Source organism: Sus scrofa, chromosome 1 (genome assembly GCF_000003025.6).
Source record: "Sus scrofa isolate TJ Tabasco breed Duroc chromosome 1, Sscrofa11.1, whole genome shotgun sequence".
NCBI lineage: Eukaryota > Metazoa > Chordata > Mammalia > Artiodactyla > Suidae > Sus > Sus scrofa.
The window spans coordinates 273290886-273310767 of record NC_010443.5 but is presented as its reverse complement, the minus strand read 5'-3'; the positions used below and the strand labels follow the sequence as shown (position 1 = coordinate 273310767).

General features: G+C 58.1%; 2 protein-coding genes across 20 annotated transcripts in view; both read left to right on the top strand.

The window, feature by feature from the left end:
• VAV2 (vav guanine nucleotide exchange factor 2) overlaps positions 1 to 7626 on the top strand; it is a 173109-nt gene extending 165483 nt beyond the window's left edge. For 5 of the 10 annotated variants that reach the window (XM_013987084.2, XM_005654613.3, XM_021071364.1 and 2 more), the window contains 2 exons: positions 759 to 916; positions 5479 to 7626. In XM_013987084.2, coding sequence (XP_013842538.1) covers positions 759 to 916; positions 5479 to 5526 — 206 coding nt within the window. In that variant the 3' untranslated portion in view covers positions 5527 to 7626. The remainder of the gene's footprint in view (positions 1 to 758; positions 917 to 5478) is intronic. The other 5 variants (XM_021071375.1, XM_005654614.3, XM_005654617.3 and 2 more) reach the window with 4 other exon arrangements.
• SARDH (sarcosine dehydrogenase) overlaps positions 15598 to 19882 on the top strand; it is a 64814-nt gene continuing 60529 nt past the window's right edge. Inside the window, exons 1-4 of one of the 10 annotated variants that reach the window (XM_013987075.2) lie at positions 15598 to 15676; positions 16170 to 16218; positions 17392 to 17738; positions 18951 to 19129. In XM_013987075.2, the coding sequence (XP_013842529.2) occupies positions 17408 to 17738; positions 18951 to 19129 (510 nt within the window). In that variant the 5' untranslated portion in view covers positions 15598 to 15676; positions 16170 to 16218; positions 17392 to 17407. Of the gene's footprint in view, positions 15677 to 16065; positions 16219 to 17391; positions 17739 to 18950; positions 19130 to 19882 lie in introns of those variants that run through there. The other 9 variants (XM_021090840.1, XM_021090783.1, XM_021090823.1 and 6 more) reach the window with 9 other exon arrangements.

The following is a 19882-nucleotide window of genomic DNA, read 5'->3' as shown; positions in this document are numbered from 1 at the left end:
CTGTCCCCCATTGCTCTCCGGGAGCTTTGCCTCTGGCAGCAGCCAACAGCCGGGCGGCCACCCTCGGGGTGAAGGGGGGAGCAGACCCAGGGCGGGCCTCCCTCGGCGGGAGCCCGGAGGACTTATGGGACTTGGGTGCAGAGGGACAGGTCTTGACTGACCCTGGCCGCACGGCCGTCTGCTGCCAGATCCAGAGCTCTCCCAGCAGCTGTGTGTTTCCCCTCCCGTCACGGTCATTGTCATCTGCCCATCAGGACTCCTGGGTCCCAGCTGGTCCAGTGGGGTTTCCAGTTTGGTTGGGCTCAGGAATTGGGCACACGAGGGAAGTTGGGCACCGGGGCCCTGGGGTCCAGTTGCAGGCACTTTGTCACAGTGAAGGCTGGGGCTGGGCGTGGGTGACTCAGCTGCCCACTGGCATATGCTGGCCCTGCACTGGGCACACAGGGGAGATGCCGTGGGAGCTGGCATCTGCTCCCATCCCCACGAGCACCCTCGCTGCCTGGGGCGGCCCCAGGGCGGGTGTGGTGAAGCTCTGACTCCCTTCACGGCGGACCTCAGACAAGCCACGTGGCCACAGGTTTGGGCCCCTGCAGAGGCGCGAGGGGCCCTGCGGCTGGAGCCTGGTCCGTCCCTCCAGAGCCTTTTGGCCTCCTCGGCGGGCACAGGCCTGGGCACCAGGGAGAGACCCGGCTCCACCCGCAGGACCCTCGGCCCCGGCTGCCCCGCCCGGCAGTGGTGTGACGTCTCCCCTCCCCCAGCAGTGTTCACGCCCCGCGTCATCGGCACGGCTGTGGCCAGGTACAACTTTGCTGCCCGGGACATGCGGGAGCTCTCGCTGCGGGAGGGCGACGTGGTGAAGATCTACAGCCGCATCGGCGGGGACCAGGGCTGGTGGAAGGGCGAGACCAACGGCCGGGTGAGTGGGCCCCGGGCTGCTCGGAGGCCCGGAGGCGGGAGGCCCCTTGCCCCGGGAGGTTGCGTGTCCGTAGGCTCCGTGAGCCAAGGCCACACCGTGGGGAAGCGACGTCCCGGCTCAGATCTGGACCCAGGTCTGTCTGACCCTGTATCTGCACTTGGTCCCATTCTGTGGTCTGTCATGGGCCCTGCGGGGGACAGGTGGGGGTGAGGTCTTCAGTTCAGTTCACGTGCACGTGCCCTGCCCTCTTTGCAGGCAGGGGGGGCCGCCACACTGAGAGGAGGGCCCCGGTGTCCTCATGAGGCCCTCGCCACTCGTTAGGACCCCGTTTACACCCTGGCGAGATGGGAGGGGACACCCACCCAGCCTGTGATTCGGAGACCCCATGGCTCCTTATCCCAGTACCCTGTCTGGTTCCCCTGGCTTTGACTTCTGTTGGCAGCAGGGTGCCAGAGCTCCACGAACCGCCAATCAGGAAGCGTCCAGCTTTGGGTGGGGGGCGGGGCACTGCAACTGCCCACAAATGTGGCTGGACTTGGCTCCCATCGCTCACCATTCCCTTACCAGGTGGTGGGAACGGGTGGGCCTCCATCCGGCACATCGTCTCTGCCCCTGGGAGGCCCTTGGTCTCCTGAACCGTTTTCCACCTGACAGCCCTTCAGAAGCGTGAGGGCCCTGAGTCCTCGGCAGCTGACCCAGAGGGCTGGGACCACTAGCTCTCAAAGGGCCGAGAGGTGCCGGGAGCTGTGACCCATGAGTACACAGCTGGGCCCTCACCCCAGTCGTGAAGCCAGCCAGTTTCTGGGTGGTTTTGATGCGGAGTTCAGGTTTAGAGTCCTGGTTCGGAGTGTCACTAGGTGCTCCAGTTACTTTCACCTTCTTATTATGAAAGGTCTCTTTTTATTCAGGGCGGTTCTTCTTGCTGTGAAGTCTACTTTGTCTGCTGTTAGAGAGACGCCTGCTTTCTAGGGGATTAGTGTTTTGCCTGGCCTCCTTTTTTCTGTCCTGCATTACGCTCGACTTTATTATATTTAAGCTATGGTCACAGGAGAAATTTGTATCATAAGCGGACTTTTAGAAGCCGGTCTGATCCGGGCGTCTTTGCCTTTTGCTGTGCCATTTACATTTAATGTAATTATGAGATCTTTGGATTTAAGTGCATCACCTGTGTATGTCCTATTTGTCACATCTGTTCCTTTTTTTGTCCTTTCTTTCCTACTGCTGGATTAATTAATTTTCCTCTTCCAAGCCTCGCTCCCTTTCCTAGCTTGTTAGTTACACGTTCTTTTCTTGTTACTTACGTGGCTCTCTTAGAGGTTGGATGTTCACTTTGACTGCTAAGACCTTAAATGAGGACTTTCACTAATCCCCGGAAAATGCGAGAAGGACCTTACAACCTTTGGCTATGTTCATCTTCCTCCCAGCTTTTGCGTAGATGTCCTGTTTCTTAGTTCGACATGTTTTGAAACCCCCTAAGACATAATTTGTGCCGTAAGCAGTTAATGCTCATTTCGATTTGCCTCTTTCCCATTGCCAGGGCTCCTTGTTTCTTCCTGCGTTGTTGTATTTACATTCGAAACCGCGTTCCTGGTGCCTGAATTTCCCTCTTCTGAGTATGATTTTGAGTGCAAGTCTGCTACAAAGAGATTCTCAGCTTTTGTTCCCTCTGAACACATCTTTATTTCACTTTTTTCTTCAAATGTTGTCATGGTAAAATGTTTGTACTCTATCTTGAAACAATTTCAAATTTAAAGAAAAGTCGCAGGGATGCAAAGAACTGCCCTATGCCCAGATTTACTAAATAAGAATAGTTTGCCCCTTTGGTGTCTCATCTGCATTCTCTTTCTCATGTGCTTCTTTTCCTCTAAGCCGTTGGAGGTTTCTTGCAGAAAGCACTCCCCTTTACCCCGAAAGAACTTGAGCGTGTATTTGCCAAGATCAAGGACGTTTCCCTTTGATGTGATTATCTAAGCCACAGTCCGGGTTCAGACTTCAGCGCTGTCCCGGTGATGTCTTCTCTAGCAGTTTCCCCTGGTCCTAGATCCTGGTTGCATTTACTGGCCAAGACCCTCCACTCTCTGTAATCTGGGCCAGTTCCTTAGCTTTTCTCTGACTTCCACGACTTTGACATTTTGGGGGAGCATAGGTCAGGTTTTTTCTTTTTCTTTTTCTAGCTGTGCCTGCAGCATAGGGAGGTTCCCAGGCCAGGGGCTGAATCCGAGCTGCAGCTGCAGCCTACACCACAGCCATGGCAACAGCCCAGCTGCATCTGCGACCTACACTGCAGCTTGCAGCAGTGCCGGATCCTTAACCTGCACCCTCAAAGTGACAATGTCAGGTCCTTAATCTGCTGAGCCGCAACAGGAACTCCTGGGCCAGTTATTTTTGTGACTATCCCTCAATTTAGGTTTGTTTGATATTTCTTCATTATTGGATTGAGGTTGTGGTTGGTGGGGTTTTTTGGGGGGGTGGGGGTAGGCACACCACAATGGGGATGTTGTATCTTTTCAGGGGTGTCATGTCCTATCAAGAGGATTATGTCAGTTTGTCCCATTATTGTGACAGTAATTGATCCCTTGGTATCTGCCAGGTTTCTCTGATGTAAAGCTACTGTAATTAATAGGTAATGTGCAGGGTAATACTTTGAAGTCAGATAAGTATCCTATTTTCTTTTTTTTTGTCTTTTGTCTTTTTAGGGCCGCACCTGCAGCAGATGGAGGTTCCCAGGCTAAGAGTCTAATCAGAGCTGTAGCTGCCAGCCTACACCACAGCCACAGCAATGTGAGATCTGAGCCACGTCTGCAACCTACACCACAGCTCACGGCAATGCCGGATCCTTCACCCACTGAGCGAGGCCAGGCATTGAACCCGCAACTTCATGGCTCCTAGTCAGATTCATTTCTGCTGTGCCACAGCAGGAATGCCAAAGTGTCCTATTCGTCATCAGACTTTCACCTACTAGTTTTATCTTTCATTGGGGAATGTTGCCTATTCACTTATTTCTGTCTTGGTGGAAAATAGTGATAATCTACCTTTTCTTATACACTTATTAGTGGACATTTCACTCTAAAGAAAAACTTTCTCTCTCCCCGAAATCCATCATCTCTCCAGCAAGACTTGCTTCCTCTCTGTGAGCCATTGTCTTGAGGTCATTTTGGAAGGCTGTGTTTACTGAGTTTGGAATTCTAGGCTGGCAGGTCTTCTAGTTCCTTCATCCCTCGAGGATGCTGTTCCATTGTCAGCCGGCTTCCATCTTTTTGTAGAAGTGTCGGTCAACTTTCTTACAGTGGCTTTTTTTTTTTCTTTTTCGGAAATGTCTGCATTATTCCCCACTGGCTCCATGTAAAAAAGTCTCTGTTTTCATCAGTGTTAGTCTGATGTGCCTGGGTATTGTTTCCTCTGTGTTCATTCTGTTTGAGGTGCAGAGAGTTTTGAATGTGTGGCTGGATGTCCTTCATCGGTTTCGGAAATTTCTTCAGATCGTGTATCTGCTCCATTTTCTCTCTTTTCTCCTTCTGGGACTCTTCACGTGGGTGATAGGTCTTTTTCGCTATGGGTCCTACATGTTAGACGATTTTACGTGCTTTCCATCTGTTTTCTCTGACTTTCCATCTCATTACTTTTGGTTGACTTATCATCCAATTTATTCGTCTCTTGCTTTGTCTAATCTGCTCTTTTTTTGGCCACACCCCCAACATGCAAAAGTTCTAGGGCCAAGGAGCGAATCTGTGCCACAGCAGCAACCCAAGCCATAACAGTGACGAGGCTGGATTCTTCACCTGCTGAGCCACCAGGGAACTCCAGTCTCATCTGCTCTCAAATCCTTTCAGTGGAGTCTTAATTTCAGTCCTTGTGTGTTTTCAGTTCTGGGATTTGTGTGTGGGTTCTGATTTCAGTTCTCTGGTAAATTTTTCTGCTTTCTCATCAGTTTTCTGAAGCATCCAAGTTAGAGTTATTTACATTTCTTGATGGGTGACTTCAATATCTGGATGACCTGGAGATGGTTTCTGTTGTCTGCATTTTCTCGGAGTCTCTGCCACTTGGTCCTGGTTGAGCGCCAAGCGTATGTAGGTACAGCAGAGGCTCTGGGTGATGCCATTTTCCTCCAGAGAGGGTTTGCTTTCTTTTCTTCTGGCCGGCAGCTGGCAGGTAAGAAGGTCACCTGAAACTGCTCAGGCTGGTGCATTTCAGGGTCACTCCCTACTCCTGGGCCCCGGCTCCACCAGGCTCTCAGCCCCCTTCTCTAGGCCTCTCCTGGGGTCAGCCTGCATTAGAAGGCCAGCCTTTTAAAGGGTCCTCCTCCTCCGCGAGCCACCACTTGCTGTCTCCACACACACACCACACAGAGAACCACACACACACCACACACACATCCCCACACACAGAGCCACACACACACACACACACACACACACACACACACACACAGAACCACATATACACACCACACCCCCCACACACACCATACATACACACAGACAGCCCCCCCACACACATACATAGAGACATCGCACGTGTGTGCGCACACACACACACTTATGTGAGTCTGCCGTCTTTTTCAGATTGGCTGGTTTCCTTCAACATATGTAGAAGAGGAGGGCGTCCAGTGACAGCAGGAAAGCCAGCAGGACTCGCGGATTTTCTTGGAAGAGTCGCTCCAGCTCTGAGTCTGTGTCTCGCTCCGCGACTCGGAGGGGAAACGGCCGCCAACCTTCCAGAGTCTCCAGCAGCCTGAGGGGCTGGGAGGGTGTTGAGAGTCCTACCCGTGAACCGTCCCCATCATCTGCCCTTGGTGGCGTCCTGGGCACGCTGCTTGTACATAGAGGAAAGCTGGGCCGCCCGCTCGGCTGCCGCCACCGCAGTGCTGAGGGGAGGGGGTGCCGGTGGCATCCCGAGCCAGGCTCTGGGCACAGCCAAGGCCAGAGCACATCTCGCCTTTGTCCTGTCGAGACGGCCTTCAGGAGCCAGGTCCGAACGCAGACGCCGTCCCAGGGAGGGCTGGGACCTGCCCCGGCCCCTTCTGCTCAGCCTCTGGACCCTCAGTCCTGCTGGTCCCTGTGCTCCCGGGGGCGCTTCAGGCCTTGAGAGGCAGAGGGGCCCACAGCCAGGCTGCTGTTCTTGGGTCCAGAGGGAGCAAGCACGCAGGCACCTGTGCGGCCCCTCGGCCCCCTCCTGCCCATCTGCACCAGGGGTGTGCGGAGACCCCAGGGCAGCCCTCTCGGGGGAGGGGAGCCTCAGGAACGATGAAGCTGCCAACCCTGCCCCCGGTCCCTGGTACTGTCCTCGGCCCCGCGTCCTTGGTGTGTGTCTGTCCTGTCCTGCTGCCAGGTGGATACAGCGTTTGTAAACCCGATACGGGCGGGAAGAAGACGGGGTTTCTCCACTCGCTCGGTCTCTGCTGCTCACATTCCTCTCCGGGAGGCCGCCCCCTGCTCCCCGGCGTCTCCCGGGACTTGCAAGGTGGTCCCGGGGCTCTTCCCAGCCTCGGCACGGGTGTCGGTTCCAGCCTGTGGCAAGTCCCCCTTCCAGGGCCTCCTGCAGCCCATGAAATGGGACCTGCGGCCAGCCCGAAATAAGTGCTCTTGGGGTGGCTCCTCCTCCGAACTCCCCCTCCTCACACCTCCTGGCCCTTGACCTCTGGCCCGACCCCAGATGTTGCATGAGACCCAGTGACACGGTTCTCTCTGAGCTCTGCCCCAGAGCTACCGGAGCAGCTGGGCCCTATGGTCAGCTGCACGAGGTTGGGTGTCGCCGAGGCCGGGCCCTGCCGGGGCGGGCGCTGGTGGCCACGCCGCACCCTGGGGTTCCCCCGAGGTCGGTCTCATAATCTCGGGGCTCAGCTCCCACAGTCAGCACCCGGCGCGGGGCACAGGCAGGGAGGGCTCTGAGAGCTCGGAGAGCGGGCGGAACAGAAGGCCGCCAGCCAAGGCTTGGACTTGAGGGCGACAGGGTTGCATTTGGGGGCAGTGGGGCCAGGGCCGCGGGGGGCGGGGGGAGGACCCCCACGGAGAGAGCGGACCTGCATCCCTGTCATCAGGACGCACCCGGCACTTTGCACGTGACCTTGGCTCGGCTGTGAGCCCGGGATGGGAGGGAGAAACCAGCGGCCCCATTCGTGTTTACGGTTTATCGGAAAGGGTTTTGGTTTTTGTCGTCGTCGTCATTGTTGGGGTTTTGTTTTGTTTCGTTTGGGTTTTGGTTTGGCTGGTTTGCTTTTTAAGGGGGACGAACGTGTGTAATTATTTCATCCAAAGCTCCCTTTATGTATCTGTGACTAATAAGGAAGAGATTTTATCATAGCGCCAGAATAACGTATATGTGAGGCCATCGTGAAACAAGGCACTGCGGTTACGAAGGACACTGAGCAAACCCTGGTTCTGGTGAATGTTTTGCTTCGTTTTTCTTTGTTTCGAAACTCAGATTGGTTCGGTTCGTCGTTGCACTGCAGGAGGGGAGGAGGAGGCTGGGCGCAGGCTGGGATGTGGGTGATTTCGGCAGGAGACGGGACACCCTCGGGGCGGGGTGGGGGGCTTCGGACCTGGGGCCTGAGATTAGCTGGGAACACGTAGGCGCCCAATGCATGCGGGTCAGGGGTCTGGGGGTCCTGCAGCTGGCGGTGACCCCAAACAGAACACAGACTGTACATTTGCCAAGAGGTTTTTTCCCCAGACCATGGTTTTACCGCCAATAAACCTGAGTTCTTTTCTGCAGGAGCGGCTAGAGTCCTTTGTGTCCTGCAGGGTCCACCCCATCCAGATAACCGTCGGCCCAAGGGACAGTGGCCTGGTCAGGCGTGGCCTTGGGGCCGCTCAGCCTCAGCCACAGGCTGTGGGTCTGGAGCCGTAATGGTGCCAGGCCGCCCACCAGGCATCTCCAGCTGGCCCACTGTCCTGGGACTTGTGCAGCAGCTCTCAGGCGGGCACCACTGGCCTCTGTTGGATGCGATTCAAAGGCCAGCCCTGCCCCTTGGGCATGTCTTTTACCTCCTGAGTCTGTTTTGTTATATACACATACATGTTGGAGATAAAAAATAGTCTCTCCAGAGGGTGGCTCTGCGGCCTCTGATAGAGAAAATCACAATAGTACCTTAGAGATTTAAGGAAACAGGGAAGCAGTCCAGAGGCAGTGGTCCAGGGTGGCTTGGAACCCCCACCTCCCGCCCCAGACTCTTCTCATCCTTAGCATGCACTTCCCTCTTCATAGTTGCCTCATGATCCAAAGTGGCTGCTGAGCTCCGGCCATTGAGGCCATGGGCCAACTCGGAAGTTGGTACCACGTTTCCGCTCACCCTCCTTACCCAGGGCTTGGCGGCGGCAGGACCTGGGCTGATGTGCAGGCTGGAGAACATTGGGTCCTGTTACCATGGAGATGGAACCAAACAGGACCCATCGCCTCTGGGTGGTGGGGGTCAAATGAGATGCTCAGCCCGGCACTATCGGTTGTTCAGCAGGTGTCATTTTTTGTTACACTTGGGGGAGGCGAGTATAGATATTTAAGGTGACAAAGCTGAAGCTTGTTGAAGCTTGCCCCCTGTCCAGGACCCAGAGCCCCAGAGCCTGGCTCGAGCTGATGCACCCAGAACCAGATTGCAGGGACCCCATCTGTTCTGGGGCAGCCCCCCCTCTGAGAATCTCAGGTGAGCCCCGCCCCCGCCCCAAGATGCCTGGTTCCCACACCACCTCCCGAGAGCCAGCCTCCAGCTCTGCATTCTCGTGTCCACACCTGGGGGGGATGGAAGGGCCTGGACCCTTGCTGACCAGTCCCCGGGCCAGCACTCAGCTGCCCTGAGCAGGGGTAGCTCTGGAGAAAGCCCCTGGTCGTGAAGCAGGGAGCCATGGCGGCCTCAGGCAGGTGGGGTCCAGACCTGAAAAGGGGGCCAGTTTGCAGGCTGCATGTGGACGGGGTGGCAGCCCGCCAGGGAGGAGGGCCTGCCTGCCCGAGGCCTCCCTGGATGCTGGGAAGCGGGCCGGAGGCGAGCACTCCTGGTCACTGAGGGCTGGCCGATAGTGGGCTCTCGGGGGCCCTGAGTGAGCTGATAGCCGCAGGCTTCCCTCTGGCCGCCACGGAGGCCACTGGGTCCAGAGTTGGAGAAACGCTCCTTGGATGAAAGGTGGAAGCAACCCATTTTCTGAGGTGCCATGGAATCCCCCCACCCCTCCGCCTCCACTTCCCACCCAGGAAAACCACAGAAGACGCAGAGGGGAAGGCTGGGCTGGAAGGAAAGGGCCCCTCTTGGACAGGAGGGTTACACACAGCAGCACCAGGGCAGCCTCTAGGCCCTCAGGCCGTCTGGGGGTGAGCCCCGAGGTTCCAGCACTCGCGGCCTCAGCCACAGGTCCTCGGAGGCAGGAGCAGGACCTGGGCGCCTGCATAAAGCCGGGGTCTCTAAAAGCTCCCCCATCATGAAAAGGAAACTAACACGCATACATAATAATAACGTCTTCATTCATTAGAAGACGGATCAGGAGTTCCAGTTGTGGCGCAAACAGAAACAAATCCAACTAGTATCCATGAGGACGCAGGTTTGATCCCTGGCCTCCATCAGTGGATGAAGGATCTGGTGTTGCTGTGAGCTGAGGTGTAGGTTGCAGATGTGGCTCAGATCCCGAGTTGCTGTGGCTGTGGTGTAGGCAGGCAGCTGTAGCTCTGATTCGATCCCTAGCCTGGGTGCTTTCATATGCTGCGGGTATGGCCCTAAAAAGCAAAAAAAAAACCCTTTTTTTTCGTTTGTTTGTTTTTGTCTTTTTAGGGCCACACCCTCAGCATATGGAGGTTCCCAGGCTCGGGGTCCAATCGGAGCTGTAGTCGCTGGCCTACACCACGAGCTGCGTCTGTGACCTGCCCCACAGCTGACGGCAATGCCGGATCCTTAACCCACTGGGTGAGGCCAGGGATCGAACCTGCATCCTCATGGTTATTAGTTGGGCTCATTAACCACTGAGCCACAGCAGGAACGCCAAGAAAGACATAAGTTTTAAATGTGTATGCTGTTTATAAGTTAGCCTCGAAATGCATAAAACAAAATTGGCAGAAGTGCAAGGAGAACTAGACAGGCTCATTGTCACAGGTGTGAGGTTTTAACCCAAGTCTCTCCGTTCAAAGGTCAAGCAGATAAAAAAAGTTAGCGAGGCTAAAGAATCGAATCGAATAACATAATTAGCAGGTGCATATGCAGAACACTGGGTCCTCTTGCAGGAAACCCATTCTCTCCATGGGCCGTAAAGCAGTTTCAATGAATTTCAAATCATTCGAATCCTATAGACCAGCGTCTCTCACCACAATGAGCTGAGTTAAAAATCAACGATAAAAAATATACAAGAAACCTCCATATAGTGGCAGTCGAAGAAACATCCCTCTAAATAAGCAACAATTGAAAAGCAGATCAGAATGGAATTATAGAACATTTCGAACTTGTATTTTTAATTTAAATGATAAGGAGTTCCCGTCGTGGCGCAGTGGTTAACGAATCCAACTAGGAACCATGAGGTTGAGGGTTCGGTCCCTGCCCTTGCTCAGTGGGTTAAGGATCCGGTGTTGCCGTGAGCTGTGGTGTAGGTTGCAGACGCGGCTCGGATCCCCGTTGCTGTGGCTCTGGCGTAGGCCAGTGGCTACAGCTCCAATTCGACCCCTAGCCTGGGAACCTCCATATGCCGCGGGTGCGGCCCAAAGAAATAGCAAAAAGACAAAAAAGAAAAAAAAAGAAAAGAAGTGATAAAAATACTCCGTAAGGAAAACTTGCTGAATAGCTCTAAAGCTGAACTTGAACCCAGACGGGTGACCTTGGTAGCTTGGGGCACAAAAGCAAAGGGCTGGAGGTGGGTTTTCTCTTCAGACATAGTATTTTTTCAGGCTGAAACAAAGCATTTGCTTCCTTGAATAAAGGTTTCCTCTCTCTGTTAAGCATTTTCACATTATCTGTTTAAAATGTAATCTTTCCAAGTAGAAACTTACAAATGGATTAAGAGTGCACAAATTACAGGGTTTTGAAATTACAGCTCTGGTTCAGAGGGTGTTCTCACGGCCGGAGGAGGGGGTGGCGGTGGGACACTTTCCTGATACGATTTTACAGTGTTCGTGGGTTAACACAGCCTCATGCTCCTTAGTCACAAGCTCATGTGTTCATTTTCCTTAACTATTTAGTTTGGATGCTGTACTTTCCCTGGAAAGAGAAAACCCACACATGCACCTAAGATCTCTGTGGGCACGCTGGACCCGGCTGGTGCCAGCTCACAGGCGCTGATGGTACAACCTCTTCCCAAGTCCACCTTTGGTGCTGCCCTGTGGGCACCTTGCCAATGGCCCTGTGGGGGCATCTGGGCCACCGAAAGCCGCCGGTGTGCCCCACCACCTCGAGAGCCCAGCATTAGGCGCTGAGCGTCTCTCCACTGGATGCGGAGGTTCACTCACGGTTTAATGATAGACTAGAACAATCCTGGAGATGAGTGCACTTTACAACACGGCCTCGAGATACGTATACTAGAAACAGACAGAGTTACAGGGAGAAATGGACATCCCGGTCACAGAGTGGGGTGCGGGGGAGGCGCTCACACTGAGAAACGGAGGAGCCCATTCAGTAAGGAGGCTCCCTGCCAGGGAGTGCTGTATGGAGGATGGCAGGAGAGCCTGCAGAGCCCAGGCTATTGGTCCCAGTGGGGGCCCACCCCCCTGCCCATCTGGGGGTCTTCTCTCCGGGACAGTCCCTGCCTCGGAGGCTGGGTCCCCAGTCTCTGGGTCCCGGTCTCTCTGGGTGTCATACTCACATATGGCCACCAGGGGGCAGTGTTTTCTGTGACGATGCCGCCTCCTTGTCAGCCTGCCTGGGGATGACCAAGCTCTGGACTCAGTGGGGGGCTGCCCTGCCCCAGCACCCAGGAGGGGGCCAAAGCCAGCACCATACAGCCCTCTCACCCTCCCTTCTTTACTGCAAGACACGTGTCCCTGGTTGCCCAGCCCCCACTGGGGGTGCTCCTGTCTTGGGGGCTGGAGAGAGGAAGGGGGCTTTACCCCAGGCAGCCCCAGGGGGGTCCTGGTCCAAAAAGCAAGCTCCCAGAGGCGACAGGGATGCGAGCGGGCAGAACAGCAGGATGGGAGGGACCCACTGGACAAGTCAGGCCCCACCTAAGAGGACCTGGCAAGGGTGTGTCCTAGTATTCCCAAGAAGCTTGGAAATCTGGATTTTTTATGGAAAAACCCCAGGACCACACAAACAAGAGCTAAGCACAGCCTGGATCACGGCGGTGCCGCCCGGCCAGTGGCCGGTGCGGGCTCTGCCACAGGAGTGGCCTCTTCCACCTCGTTTGCTTCCTTCACGAATGACCTTGGAAACAATCGCCGGAGTGAAGGGGGACCCTCCAGACCCTTCCCCAGAAGCACCTGTGCCCAGGCGGCCGCTGCCCCCAGCTCTTCCCACCTGCCCTGGGGAGGGCCCCACCCTGGAAAGACCACCACTCACCTGCAGATGATGAAACTTTGTCCGCGTGACGTCGTGGGGAGAGTTGACGTCATTATGTTGGGTTTTATTTTAGGGTCCTTGTTGGAAAAATAAGATCTTGGCAGTGACAGTGCAGCCCTCAAAGATTGTTCTGGGAGTTCCCGTCGTGGCTCAGTGGTTAATGAATCCGACTAGGAACCATGAGGTTGCGGGTTTGATCCCTGGCCTTGCTCAGTGGGTTAAGGATCCGGAGTTGCCGTGAGCTGTGGTGTAGACCGGTGGCTACAGCTCCGATTAGACCCTTACCCTGGGAACCTCCATATGCCACGGGAGCAGCCCTAGAAAAGCCAAAAAGACAAAAAAAAAAAAAAAAAAAAAAAAAAAAAAAGCTGTTCTGGAAACTGCTGGTCCATGAATGGTCTGGCTCCTGCTGGCTGTGTTCTGCCTTGGTTTTCTCATCTCTACAATGGGCAGCAGCAGTTCCTCCCTCCTCTGAGCTGCCATAGGAAGCACTGCCACCCCCACCCCCCACCCCATGGGTGTTCCAGGCTGGCACCACTCAGGGGTGACGGGGGCCAGGTACCAGGTGTGGCTGGGTCAGATGTTGCCCGGGATTGTGGGGTTGTTACTTAGTGTCCTTTTCTGCAGGACCACACACAGAGCTCCGGGGAGGAGCCTCCTTGCAGCTCCTCCCCTGCTCCACCCTGAACATCTGCCCAGGCAGAGCGTGGCCTACAGACGCCTTCCTCTGTCCCCGGAGCCTGGGAGCAGGTGAAGCCAAGGGCTGGCAGGGGCTGTGGAGGGGGCCAGCCATGGCCAGAAGGAGGCATCGCAGGGCTGGCCTGGGTGCGACCAGGCGGTGTGGGCAGGCGAGGTGAGACCTCCACAGGTCTGCCTGAGTGTGTGGATTTGACTGTGCCTTTGACCTGCGTCAGGGCTTACTTCAAAGGGCGCTTAAGGGAGAAAGTGTAATATACAGAGAAACTTACAAACCCTCCCTGAAACTGACCAGGGGTTGTCGCCTTGGCCAGGGGTGACCAGCCCAGGTGGTTCAGCAGGCTGGCGGCAGGACCCTGTCCCAGTGTCCCTCCTCCAATCTGGCCACCTCCTTAACTGAGCCCCCCAGCACCCAAGGAGATGGGGTGACCTGTCCATCTCTCCCAGACCGGGGCAGGGCCTGATCAATGACCCCTCCCAGGCAGGCCCCGCCCTCCAGCCACCACCCCTTGTCCAAAGTCCAGGGGGACAGTGCTGCCTGCTCGCTTGGAACAATTTTGCAACCGCTGCCCGTCCTTGAGTGCGGGGTCAAGAGAGGTCTGGGCTGCCTCGGCTACTGTCCTGGGCTGCAGTGACCGCTCTGAACCTGCCTGTGCGGGACGCTGAGGAGGACACAGTCACGCTCCTTCCTGGTCCTGTGACCCTGTCCTTCTCCCCACCCCGTGAGGGCAGCCGTGCCTCAGGCTGCAGGGCCAAGCCTGCCGTCCACGCAGTGACCAGGCCAGCATCCTCCTTGCCCTGGCCCCCAGCACCACCCCCGGAAGCCTCATGCTGGTGGAGCCAGCCTTCCTCCAGAGGGACCAGGGGAGGGAGTGGCAGTCTCTGTTCCCGTAATGGGGACCGACAATGGTGGCAGCACATGGTCACACCAGAGCCCAGGCCACCTCCTCCGAGACGCCCTCCTGGGCTCCTGCTGGAAGGAAAGACAGCATGCCCGGGAGCGACCCCAGCACAGCCAGCCTGGTGCTCCCCACCCCGCCCCTGTCTTCTTCCTGGACCCTGAGCCCCTCAGGGGCGGGGAAGGGTTGTCTTCGTCTCTGGGTCTCCCAGCAGGGCTTTGCATAGAGTAGGTGCTCATTAAATGTGGAGGACAGACAGAAACTGGCAGCAAGGCAGCTGGACAGTCTCAGTGGATGGAGAGCACAAATATTTGCCTGTATAATTGTAGTACTGCTCCTGGGTCACTCCCTGTACCAGCAGCTGGCATTGCTGTGTTGTTCACTGACCGTAATTTAAATGATACTTTCTTTAGTCAGGCAGGAAGAGGAGGCCCTATTTCATGTATGTTATGTTATGTTATGTTATGCAACCTACACCGCAGCTGTGGCAGTGCTGGGTCCTTTACCTGCTGTGCCACAGCGGGAGCTCCCAGAGGTCCTGTTTTCTATCAGCACCTGCTCTGAGTCTTTGTACATCCAGGTGTGGGTGTGCTTATTCTTTCTAGATTTCCGCCTGGCATCTTCTGCCTGCGCACAGACCAGGTGCCCCAGACCCAGAAGCAGACAGCAGGCTTCTGGTCCAACTCCCCAGTAGCTTGCTGTGTGACCCGAGGCCAGCGGGCTCCCTTCTCTGGGCCCTGGGGCCCCCGACAGTCAAATGGAGGCAGGTGTCCCTGCCCTGGGAGGCTGGGAAGGTCAGAGGCTCACAGACGTCCCGCCAGGGTCACAAGGATCTGGGAGCTCAGGAGGGCAGGGTGCAGGGGTACAGACAGGTTAGGGGCAGTGAGAGCAACCCAGAGGCCCAGACCTGCCTCCCAGGGCAGCCAGAGCCCCTTCCCTGGACGGGTGTTGGGCAGGGGCGGAGTTGGGGTGGGGGCGCCCGTAGCCGAGGCTGGTCCATCCCACGGCCCTGGATCACCCCTGCAAGGAGCCTGGCCCTGGCACCACGCTGCTGCTTGCCCAGCACTTCCTGCCCACCTGCTGTGCTAAGTGCCTGTCTGGCCTGGGGAGCATGGCAGGCACTGTTCACCTGCAGTGACCCTGTAACCCCATTCTAGAGATGAAGAGGTGGGGTCACCTATCCTGTCACCAGGCTTAATAAGGTCTCAGGGTTTGCAGCCCTGCTCTGCTGCCCTCAGAAGGACCTGCTTGGGAGTTCCCGTCGTGGCGCAGTGGTTAACGAATCCGACTAGGAACCATGAGGTTGCGGGTTCGGTCCCTGCCCTTGCTCAGCGGGTTAACAATCCGGCGTTGCCGTGAGCTGTGGTGTAGGTTGCAGACGCGTCTCGGATCCCGCGTTGCTGTGGCTCTGGCGTAGGCCAGCGGCTACAGCTCCGATTCAACCCCTAGCCTGGGAACCTCCATATGCTGCGGGAGCGGCCCAAAGAAATAGCAAAAGGACAAAAAAAAAAAAAAAAAAAAAAAAAAAAGAAAGAAAAGAAGGACCTGCTTGGCTGCCTCCCTGGCCTGCCAGGCGGTAGGCGGGACAGGGGCTGGCAGCTCGGCCAGGGGCGGCGGGGGTAGGAGTGGGGGAGGGGAGGGTTCCTGCTGGGAAGGAAGGAGGAGACAGCGCTGGCAGGCTGCTTGGGCCCAGGAGTGCTGTTGCGGCTGCAGGTACACCCTTCGGAGCAGGGCCGGGACCTTCCCTGGGCTGGGGTTGGGACAGGCCAGGAGCTGGCGGGGACTTCTGCCTCGGGCTGGGTGGGCCCAACTTGTGAGGCCCTCTGTGGGAGGTGCCTTGGCCTGGGCACCTTCCACCCCCACCCCGTCCCCACCCTAAACAGCTCGAGGCCCCACCCCGTGCGTCTGACCCAAACCTTGGTAATGAGCGGCCAGCCTGCTGACTCGGGGGTGGGGGAGGGTGAAGGAGAGCAGGTTGATGTGGCAGCAGGTCTCCTGGCCTGACGGAGGGCACTGGGCAGCCCCCATGCCAGCCCCCATCCCCAGCTCAGGGCAGGGCGGGGGTGGGGGTGGAGGGCAGGGGGGCGGGGAATGCCGGGGCCAGCAGAGCAGTGGGAGGGAACCAGGAGGCTGGGCCAGGGGCGGGTTCCAGCCTTGGGCAGAGTCTCGCCTGCGCAAGCACATGAGCCCGACTTTCTGCCAGCAGAACAGCGCTCTCGGGGCTCTGGAAGACTGAGGCGCCCCAACGGCGAAAGGTGAGTGCAGGCGCGGGCCAGGGGTGCACAGGGGTGCTCAGGGCACCTCTGCCGTCGAAAGGCAGATGGGCTGTCAGAAGTGACACAGGGACTGGGCTGCCTGCCCCAGCCTCCAAGCCCCCGGCCCTGAAGCCTCTGAAATCACCTCTCCCTGCCCCCACCCCCTGGCAGGGGAGGGTCCCCACTGTGACCTGCAGGAGGGGCGGCACTCCCTGGGGAGGGTGGGAAAGGGTGTGGCAGTGGGTCCCTCCCCCAGACCAGGCCCCGTGACATCTGTGGACCGAGGGGTCAGAAGCGGGCAGGAGGGCCTGCTGCCTCGGCCACACGGTGGCCCTGTGACCTTGGTCACCTGGGGGCGCCTCCTTGGGCCTCAGTCTCCCCCCTCCGTGAAATGGGGACAATATAGCCACCTTGACTTCAGAGCAGAGGGAACCCGCCTGCCGTGTGGCACGGAAATGGAGGAGGACTTTCCTGGTTAATTGGCTGATTGATGCCAAGCTCGGCTGTGAACGCAGCTGCACCACCTGCATCAGTTCCCCCACTGCAGCCAAACCTTACTTTTCCTGCTGACCCCCCACATGGGCCCAGGAGCCTCTCCGAGGTGTCCTTCCCCTGTCCCAGTCTTCTTGTAATTGTGAGGTTTGGGTTGGGTAAGTCTGGAGGGCTTCCTGGAGGAGGAGGGATGCGCAGTGAGCCCTGCAGGCTGCTGGGAGGTCACTGAGGAGGAGGGAGGCTGGTTACCCATCCCCTGAGCCCCGACTTGGATTCTGAGATGGCCCGAGGGAGCCGGAGGCCCAGACCCCCTGCCTCTCTCACCTTCTGTCTTGGGTCCCAAAGGGCTCTGGGGCCAACGAGGCAGAGGTAACTTCTGTCTGGGAGTTTTCCCAGAGGGCGTGTTGGATACACCAGAAGGCTGGTTGTCCCCGCCTCAGAGCTCCCGCCACCTGCCCTGCGACCCCGCCCCTGCCGTGTACACACCCCGCCCCCTCCTGGTCCTCACTGTGGTCTCCAGGGTCCTGGCCAGAGTCTGGGGCGTGTGAGGCCCTCGGTGCCCATGGGCTGGACACGTGCTGTAGGAGGCAGGGGACAGAGGACAGCATGGGGGCACTGTGCCCTGGGCTCCTACTTGACAGAGCACCCACTGTGGCCCTCTGCGGCCGACTCTTTCCCCAGCAGGAGCCGAGTCCCCATGGCTTCTCTGAGCCGAGCCCTGCGTCTGGCCGCCACCTGTCCTCACCGGAACCCTGCCCAGGGCCTGGGGCCACGTCCCCGGACTGGCGGGACCGGCCCCACCACCGAGAAGAGCGTGCCGTACCAGCGGACCCTGAAAGAGGCTCAGCAGCCCTCAGCGGAGGCCCAGGGCCTGAGCCAGCCCCTGCCCCGCGCGGCCAGCGTGGTGGTCATCGGCGGGGGCAGCTTGGGCTGCCAGACCCTCTACCACCTGGCCAAGCTGGGCGTGAGCGGGGCGCTGCTGCTCGAGCGGGAGCGGCTGACCTCCGGCACCACCTGGCACACGGCAGGTAGGGGCCCAGGTGCAGGCGGGGGCAGAGGGTCTGGACTCGGGCAGGTGCCAGCTCTGGGCTGACAACCGGAGGCCACTGAGCTAGAGGGGAAGGACATGGAGAAGATGCGGGGTCCTCTGAAGGTGGACAGACGGGGCCGTTCCTGCCACCACGCCCCACCCTGCCCCGTCTCTGAGGAGCTGTGATGGGAGGAGGGAGCTGATGTGGCCTGTGGGACCCTGGAGGGGGAAGCCAAGACCAGGGCTGGGTGCCCAGGCCACTGTCGGTTCAAAGAGCAGAAGCCCTTTCTGTGGGTGGAGCCACCTGGGGGGGGGGTTGTCCCCTGGGTGGAGAGGACAATCGGGGAAAGGGACCATCAGGAGTGACACGGAACCGTGTCCCCCCTGACTCTCATCCTCCTAACTAGCCAGCGGGCATGTATTAAGCACCTACTATATGCACGTGCCCTTATTAAGCACCCACTGTGTGCACCCCCGTATTAAGCACCTACTGTGTGCATGCCCCCCGGAGGCAGCCAACTTTCTGCCTTAACCCTGGGTTCAGTTTGCCAGTGTCTGTGGGGAAAACACGCCCTGTGGCCGATGTCACACTCACGAGCGTGAGGTCCCTGAACGTGCAGCCGGGAAGAGGTTCAGGCATCACTCATCTGGAAAGCTGACACGGCTGACCCACACCACTGCCTCTGCCTCCCACTGCCCCAGCTCCGCAGGGCCCACACGGCCTCTCCCTGGCAGTAATTTCCCCCTGGCCCTCCCTCTTCGCACAGGCCCCTCTGAAGGGAGCAGCTTCGTGGGCCAAGAGGCTGCCTTTGGATGTCAGTTGGTCCTCGGTTGGGGTCCCAGCCCTGTCATCTTGGGCACGGAACGATTCGGTGTCTTTCTTTGATTAAAGAAAAAAAGTCACAGGGTGACGGGGCTGCTCTGTCACCTGCGACGGGCTCAGCTCAGGGCCCAGCACACAGTGGGTGCTTGATAAATAGGAGCCTTTGACATTGTCACTCTCTGAGCTGCCCAAGGGCTGGGAGGCCCGTCCTGGACCGCAGCTTTGACCCTGTCATCTGCTCACCTGCCCTCTCCATGGCCTGGAGAGAAACCCCGGGCCCACTGCCTACTCTTTGGGAGCCCTGACCCGCTGGGGGAAGGGGGGTGCAGCGCCGCCGGGCTGGGGGCTGACGGCCCCTCACGCCCCCCACCCTCCTGCCCCTGCCAGGCCTGCTGTGGCAGCTGCGGCCCAGCGACGTGGAGGTGGAGCTTCTGGCCCACACGAGGCGCGTGGTGAGCCGGGACCTGGAGGAGGAGACGGGGCTGCACACGGGCTGGATCCAGAACGGGGGCCTGTTCATTGCGTCCAACCGGCAGCGTCTGGACGAGTACAAGAGGCTCATGTCGGTGGGTGCGCCCCTGCCGGTCGGGGGCGGGATAGCATGGCGCAGAGAGGGAGCCCCTGACGGATCCGGTGCGGGCCCTGGTGCCACCCTTGCTGGCCGGGCCACCAGAGACACACGCCTCTGAGCCTCGGCATTCGCGCCTTTGAAATAGGACCGTGTAGCACAGCACAGTTCGCAGAGCGAGGAGGAAGGAGAAGCACAATAACTGGGAGCTGTCCTCAGGCAGGGCTCTCAGAGAAGATGGGATGAGTGATGAAAGCACACTGCCCAGGAGGCAGAGACCCCCCTTCTCTCCGCACTGCTGCTGGGGCTTAGGGAACGCGGTTGCGGGGGAGACCGGGGTGGGGGGGAGTGCTGTCTCCTCACTCAGAGCAGCCAGGCTTGGACCCCAAATTCCGAGTCATGGGTGAGACAGTCCTCCAGCACTTCCTCCCATATTGAGCGCCAACTGAATACCCGCTCAGGGCACAGGGAGCAGAGCTGGCTGTGTGGGGAGCACAGGTTCACTGTCACAGGGCTGCTGAGCTCCCTGGGGTGTCAGGACGGAGGCAGGGGCAGCTGGCTTCATTAGAACCGGCGGGGTCTCGGGGTTAGGAGGTGGCCCCATTCTGCCTCCTCCCTCCCTTCCCATCCTCCTCCCCCCTTACTCACTCATCTGCTGGGATTCAGGCGTCCAGAGGCATCCAGCCAGCCTTTCGGCTCAAGGTCCGCTCAAGATGACAGCTCAGTGAAGTCTCTGCCACTTTTCATTAAC